At 39.6% G+C, this 8,087-nt stretch overlaps 1 protein-coding gene across 1 annotated transcript; it reads right to left on the minus strand.

Moving 5' to 3' along the window:
* Positions 1–579: 579 nt before the first annotated feature.
* LOC116266652 (aluminum-activated malate transporter 8-like) lies at positions 580–5,099 on the minus strand. The gene is made up of 6 exons (XM_031647959.2): positions 4,643–5,099; positions 4,324–4,464; positions 3,517–3,789; positions 2,944–3,059; positions 2,595–2,738; positions 580–1,588 (listed from the first exon to the last, which is right to left on the minus strand). The coding sequence occupies exons 1-6, from the start codon at positions 4,959–4,961 to the stop codon at positions 1,010–1,012; spliced, it is 1,572 nt and encodes a 523-aa protein (XP_031503819.1). The 5' UTR covers positions 4,962–5,099; the 3' UTR covers positions 580–1,009.
* Positions 5,100–8,087: the final 2,988 nt, after the last annotated feature.

An 8,087-nucleotide genomic window follows, 5' to 3' on the forward strand; every position in this document is an offset into this window, starting at 1 on the left:
AATCCATGGCAAACTAAAGCAAGAGAAGGAAAGAGTTGGAATAGCCGAGAAGAAGAAATTGATATGCCAAGCTGTCAAGATGATTCCAACTTTGGACTGGATGAAATCAAATCAAATCAATGAAGTTGATGTTTCCGTATCTTGTAAACATATGGAATGGTGTAGACAGCCAGTCAAGTATAAAAAATATCTTGTTATGTAAAACTGAAAACCTATAGCTGAACAAAAATAAAATCTAATCTCCCGCTTCTCACTGTTCTACTCAAGAGACAAACAGTAGAGGGGTGAAGGTGTCGTGGACGTAATCGAGTGTGTTTTCTTCTTTCCTTTCTTCATCATATTGTTTACAATTTTGCGTCCTCACAAAGCTAACACAAGTACTTTTTAGACCTTCATGAAGTCTCGTGTAATGTTTCTTTTGAAATCAATGACAGGTGAAAAATCAAATCAAAATGAACAATCAAATCAAAACCGGTATATTTGCTTTTTTTATCTATGTAAGTACATACCAAAAACACGCTAGCTTACATTATTCCAACAACATGAACGGTATGGCTTTTATTAATCCCTTTGTGTTCCAATCAACTAAATTTTTTCGACATCATGGGCTCCAAGAGGCATAGCAAAGTTGGTCGAGTTGGTGGGCTAGTAAAAGCTAGCCGATTGTTAGTTCAATTTATGTGGGTGTTATTCTTCTAAACTGCAAACGATGGATGTACTGCTCTTCAGCCAATAGGTGTGCCGCTTCCCATGTAAGTCCCTAAACAGCATTGGATCCCCGGGGACAGGGGCGGTTTCAACCTATGGTCGAATCGCCGATACTCACATAAACTAGTAGCCATTGCCCTCGTTCATCCTCAACAATTCCATTCGTGCACTGATTTACGTGTTATTCTTCTTACCCATCTTAGGAAATGGCAGAGTAAAGGCAAATTAATTGCTATATTCATTTTCCCCTTAGAAGATATAAAAGACCTCAGTAATTTATGATAATGTTTTTATAAAAAATCTAGGCCCTCCCCTCATTAATTTTTTCTTCTTTCTCAACTTGCGTTGCCATCGACGATGGAGCAACTAGAGGCTGCATGCCTGTTCCTGATAATGGCGCTTCATGACCAACCGTGACCACAACATGGGGACCTTCTTTTCCACTCAATGGATTCACTGCGGCATTCTTCTGGGGCTTTATGGTGCTCTTGCGGCCAATGCCGGCATAAGAATCGACGTGATCTTTGAATCTAGCAAGTACTGAAAGTTCGTCGACGGCGGAGAAGATGCCTTCAATGCGGCCGACGGTTTCCGTCAGAATGGAGGTCACTGTCGCTAAAGGGATGACATCCATTATGTACGTGCTTGCATGGGCGGTGCCGTTTGTGTTGTGGTGATGATGAACGTTGGCATGGGGCAGCAAATTGAAGGCGGTGGACAAATCATCAACGCCAATATTGATCCTTTCGATGAGAGACTCGACTGTAGATGATCTGGTAGTTGTGTCGATTCCTGTCGAAAGCTCCCTCAGAAGCTCTGACATCAACGAGGTGACATTTAAACATGGAACCTGAAGGTGCCGACGTAGAGCTTTGGGTGCCTGTACAGAAAATTAGCCCACTTTGATTATGTTCTTCAGCAATAATTAATATTATTGTAACATATATATATATATATATATAATAAAATTGGTAAGGTCTGACACTTGGGTAAAGGACAAAATCCAGACCTATCAAAATTAATTATTATTATTCTTTTTCAATCTAACCTTATGGATATGAACTTGAAAGTTTTTTTGTGAGAAACATATATTAAGTTAGTCATTTTTTTACTTAAATAATGTTTTTTAATAGAACAATGAACCACTCTTATGACGTGAAAATTTTGATAATAGAAAGATCTATTTTTTTTAACACAAATAACTAAACTAAAACATGATTTATATTAAATTGGTATTTGTAAACACATTAGAAAGTTCACATTTTGTGTAAAAAACTTTTTAACATAAACATAAACGGTGTAGTTTTTAACCCTTAGGTATCTACCAATTACTATAAATATATTTCAAGTGGTGCTTTATTATTTGCTTTAACAAGGAAACACCTATACTTGCTCTCCATAGATTGCCTCATATAATCGATATCATAGATTGCGTTTTTTCAGTTTTGCACGTCCTTAACTCTTGAAAAGTCAAAGACTCGTACTTGCCAGAAATTGACAGTGTTAAATTTGTCTTTAGGGTTGATAAGATCGGAATATCTCTTGGTATGGATTGACAAAACAAACAAGCACAAGGGCTCAAACTAAAAGCTCTAAAGATACTGATGACATGAACTAGGAGGTGCATTTCTTTTATTTTCTTCTTTACAGAACTTTATATATATATATATATATATATATATATATATATTGGTGAGTAAGAGGAATATCTCACCTTATTGTTAACAAAGGAACCCAACTCGCCTTTCCATTCATTCTTTTAGAGTATAAGATTTGCTGTTGTTGCTTTGAAAATCAACTTTTTCTTTCGGTCTGGTTTTCAAATAAATAAATAAATAAATAAATAAATATATATATATATATATATAAAAGAGGAAGGGAATTACTTTGGAATGTGATCTGATGCAAGCATCCAGTGCTTCAACGCAGTAGGCACATTTCCTGGTCATAGCTCCAACTTTTAGGTACTGCTTCCATGGATGGCCAATCCCGAACTTGCCATGTGGTGGTTCCCATCTAGCAAAGTTTGCCTGCGCAGCACATTTAGTCAATATTTGATCAAGATACATAATATTTTCTTATAGATCAGAAAATATGCGCCTTCCAACCTGTATGTGTGAGTTTGTCTGTTAATGTCACCACCAGCGGTCATAAACGAGGAAAGAAATGACTTATTTGAAATTTAAGGCGAAGCTTGTGAAGAGTACTTGGACATGTACCATCAAGAACACTTACCAGCGACTCCTCTCTGGTTTTCGAATCAAGTACTGCTCTGTATCCTTGAATGGAAGTTTCCCCACTTTTGAGTTCACCATCTCCATCGCCTTCATGAAAGTACTCCTCCATGCAACCTGAAATTTCAAAATCAAAGTTAAATCTCCATTACATGTAAACATACCTAACAAATTAAAATTTGTTGTCTGGTAGCAGCAAGCCAGGTTTTTTTGGTTGATGGGCACTTTGAGTCTCTGACCTAGGTTTGGTATGGATGTTGCTCTGTGACTGAAGCTAGGTCAAGCCAAATTAAAGTTTTTAAATTTTGGCATGCATCCAAATATGATTTTTTAAAATTTTTATATATGACAAGTGAAATTTTCTAAAATTTATATGTAAACTTTTTTAAAATTTTCTTTTGAGTGGGGGGCTAAGGCCTTTGCAACCCCCCTTGGCTCCGCCCTGACTGCAGTTGGATTTTTGAAGTGCTGGTATAGATACTGGCCCCCACCAGCCATACACTACTGGCATCTGACTCATTCACCAAAAGCAATAAACCATTAAGCGGAAAAAGAGAAATACAAAGTGGTGCACCTTCCAAGGAGTCTGCAACCTTGTTCAAGTTGTTCACAATTGATTTATGGAGATCAGACCCTGCCCACACCGGACATATCAGAATCGACACAAGCATGCATAGTGCACCACCAATGGCTACTGTGCCAAGTCTCTCCACTGCCACTTTAAAGAGTTCATCTTCTCTATATCCGGTCACGGCTACCAGACTGAATGTGAGTATGAAGATGAGGATGCCATAGTCATATCTTGCTTTGATTCCTGGAAAGAACCTCGAAAATGTTGCTGCTGCAGCTGCACCAATTAGTTGAACAATTATCTAGTGTTCAATTATATGACCGAGACACAAAACAGTACTGAGGGAGCCACAAATTAATTTCTTGTCAAGGGACAATAATATTTTAAATTGTAAACTTTAAAGTATCAAGGAAAAAAGAGGTTCACAGTGTACAAGTTCTAGGGAAAGTGGTACTTTAAGACACCAAAATCTGGCTATGTGCCTTAAGACGTAAGGCTTTGGGTGGGAGTTTCAGCTTTTTATTAGGCGATGGGTCTCTTCTGTGCAGCACTTTTATATAAATAAATAATTTAAAAATATGAAAGTACCAATATGACAATTTGTATGGACTAGTGTGGGCAATTGCCTGCTCTAGCCCATCTTCCACCCTTAGATGCTAAAAAAGAGCTAGAATCTAATCATGCTACCATCTTTCTGAGTCCCCATTGGGTGTGGAAAAATTGAACAAACAAGAAAGAAAAAGCGTGTCTATGGTTATCTAGGGATGCACATCTAAGCCAGCTACTTCATGTCATGTTCTTTTTGTTTACCTAGTAAGAAGACAAAAACTCCAAGTATTATGGGCTCTCCTTTCTCCCCAGAAAGCCTTCCAAGGTAATGGACCCCAACTCCAAGTGCTCCCGCCAATAGTGTTGCAAATCCTCTATTCAAACCCTTGCTCAAAGTTCCACCTGCAACTTAAACCAATCTTCAATGAGCAATTAATTCTTGCATACATCTCGTCCTCTTTCTTTATATGAATCATAGACATGCATAAATACTGGTACAAACAGGAATTCTCAGTCCATCTTCCTATAGGTGACTGAGAAGTATGGAATAAATAAATTAAATAACTTAGACTCGACGTACCCACAGTGTATTCGAAGACGACAACCACAGTCATGACTGCCCAGATGAAATTGTTTGCCATGCTAGCGTTAATAGGCCAGATGAAGTAGAGGGTGCTGACAATGGTGAGGGCGAATCCCACCTTACACGAATGGTACACCCTTCTGGGATCATCTTTAGCCAACTTTAGCATCTTGCTGCACAACTCCTTCAGATTCACGTGAAGCTTCAACAACAAAGTTGACACTAGCCGGAACATACGTGTGATGAATCCAGTCCTTCCTTCTTCTGCTCTGTTCTTCATTGCTGATGCACCATGGGCGTCGACACCACACTCCATTATAACTGCACACAGAGCTCGAACTCAAGAACTAGAGAGAGAGAGAGAGATCTTCTGGTCTTTGAATACTATGGAAGGGTTTCAAGACGCGATGGATGTGAAGAAAGATCACCAGCTAGTGTTGCTTATATATGATATGTAATGGGGAGTGGAAGGTTAGGAATATTCTAGATAGGTATGCGCTCTTATAATAAGACGGCTGTGCTATTCGTACGACAATTGGACGGAGAGCTTTAGTCGAAAGTTGATGGTGAACTTAGTGGGATGACTCAACTACGGTTTCAAGCATCTGGTTTTCTAGTCACTAACTGTGACTTTGAGCAGTTTGTATCGTGTTTCCTTTTCACACTGTGAACTGCTTTTGTCCAGAGTTTCCCTTTATGAGCGAGGTCCAAAGCATCGAAAGCGGCAGAAATACAAAAAATGAGTCGGTGGCCACTAAAATGCAGCTAGGCTCCTATTGAAGTTGGTTATATGCTTATGTGCATGACAATACTTCTTAAGGGTGCATTTGTTTCACTGGAGATCTAAGATCTGCGGTGATCTGACATCTCTAAGATCTCAAATCCGTAGATTTAAGATCGAACCCCCTCTCTCCAATCCAACCTTAAATCTATGGCTTTTAATATGTAGCATAGATTTAAGATTCACTTTACAAATATTCGCAATGAGGATCTTGAGAAGCACATCTTTTAATGCAGCCTCAAGGCCATCAAAGCAACTTAAGGGTGGTCAATGGGGCAAATGTCATGCACGAAGATACACTTTATTGTAGATAACCGCCTCCCCACTCGGACTGTAGTGTCATTTGCCATGGAAAAACATAAAGAAATACAAGAAAGAAAGAATTTTGAACACTTTTGGAACTTGGCAGATTCCTTCTGAAGAGCCAAAATCAACAGTTCAATCGATTCAAAGAGTGTCCCCATTATAGGTTCTGAGCTTCTGAATTAGAGCCTAGCTCCCCCTTGCTGAGTCAAGAAGCATTAAGAATTGACAACACAGAGTCACCTAAAGGCCTTATGATGCGCGTTCGCAGAGATGGAGACAGGTTAGTACTAGAACGGAGTACTTTTTCCTCCTATAAACGCAACTAAGCATTGTGGAACTCACATGCCCGCCCATCGTGCACATAAGTGGTGCTGTCGTTGGAGGCAAAGGTACTGGATCGGAGTACTCTTTAATTTGTTCCTGTAGTTTGACCTCTTTGTCCTCTTCTTATAATGACATGATCCTGTTCGGACCCCACCAACAATCTCTTTTTTATGCAAGGGATGGTAGTGCTCAACCATGGGCACGAGTGCTTATAACTTGGCTCAGGGGAGCAGGTGGTCAATAACCCACCGCCACTAAAAGGCCCTTCGTTCATTAAGCTTTTCAGGCTTGTGTTGCCTTGAAACTTGAGTGGCGTATGGTATGTCTACCAATTAAAGTATCGTGGTTTCATCTTCTATGGTCTACTAAAACAGTACCCATGGGGATGCACCCATGGGGATCAAACTAGTGATGTGTCTGTCTGTCCGACCAACTATGTCACACCCTTTGAGACATATACACATATTTATAACTTCTTTAATAGGGTGATGTTATACCATTTCTTACATTTAACAAGAATACAATGAACATAATGTAGTTTCAAAAGGAAACTAAAGTAGATATCATATGTTGAGTTATGTTTTTAAGTGCGTATTACATCATATTTCATTTGTTGCTCGTTTTCATGTACCTATTAAAAATGAAATGACAAAGAAAGAGGGTTAAATGAGCCCTTTGTAATTTGAGATAAGTTTACTTGACAGAAGGGGTGTACCATGGGTGTTACCCCAAGAGGTGTAGCATAACTGATTGGATTAGTGGACCAGTGAAAGTCCAGTTGTCAATTTGATTTTTGTGGGTGTTACTTATTTTAATTGCAAATAGTAGAGACGTTACACTCTAAGCTTGGACCTCTTCAGAATATCTCCCCCTTAGCATGGGTGTTCACTTTGGATTTTCTAATTCTATATATAAAAAAGAGAACGCTCTTCTTTTATGCAATTGCATAGGCTAGAGAGGGGGAGAGGGGGGGGAGAGAGAGAGAGAGAGAGAGCTAGCTCAGACTGCAGCTTCGTCCAAAGAAAGCCAGGCTATGAGTCTCAATAATGGTTCTTTAGTCGAACTTTCCCTCTACTACTATATTTTACCTGTTCCTGCAGTCCTCTGGGTGCAAGTTGGTTTTCCCTTTCCCACTCTCAATGCGCATGCGTGAGAGAGAGAGAGAGAAATAGAGAACACGGTTTGTGGAAGGAAGGGCAGGTTATAGGTCTAATTGATGGTTTTTTCTCGGTCTCTGTAGTACTACTACTACCATGCATGCTTGGTTTTGAATTAGATGGGAGATCCACAGCCTAGCCATTTTCCCCTAAGAAAGGGAGTAGGCACGATATACTTTCCTTCATGCGTCTCTATATTTTAATTTCCTAGTCACTATCACCCAATCTTATCTAATCTTCTCTTTATGTCATTTGGCCCACCAATGCTGCCCACTACATCATTTGTACTTAGTGGATACGGAGTGCTTTTTGCTCCAATTTCATTTTTGATGGTTCACAGGTTTCCTCTGGAAATCGCTCTACTTTTGAAGTTGACGGTATCCTCTCTTTTGTCTGGTTGTAGCCGCTACTTACTCGCTTTCTTTAGCTTTTCTTCGCTGCCTACTCATCCTAATTTGCCGCTCCCTCTCTTTTGATTGTTGCGTACGTAGCACGGTCAGATAGTTAGCTAGTTGGTCAATTTAGTTGACTTTGCGGTGTCGCATGCGTTAGTTGACTCAACAGAGCCTACTCCGTTCAGTCTGTTAGATGAATCTGCTTACTTCTTGCTCCAAAGCCTCTTAGATAGGTAGGGCTGCACTTAAGCCGAGTAGAGCTCAAGCACAGTCAGCTCGACTTGACTCGACCCATATGTTGCTAGGCTAAAGCTGGCCGAGCTCAAGTCCAGCTGTACAAGGTCAGCTCAAACTTGACTCGATAGACCGAGTCTAGGCTTGAGCTTGTTTAAACTCATTTATCAACTACCCATTTGACTTAATTTCTTTCCTTGATTTAAGTTTGGAAATTCGAAAAAAGAAAAAACCAAGATTAAACA

Source organism: Nymphaea colorata, chromosome 13 (assembly GCF_008831285.2).
Source record: "Nymphaea colorata isolate Beijing-Zhang1983 chromosome 13, ASM883128v2, whole genome shotgun sequence".
NCBI classification, from domain to species: domain Eukaryota; kingdom Viridiplantae; phylum Streptophyta; class Magnoliopsida; order Nymphaeales; family Nymphaeaceae; genus Nymphaea; species Nymphaea colorata.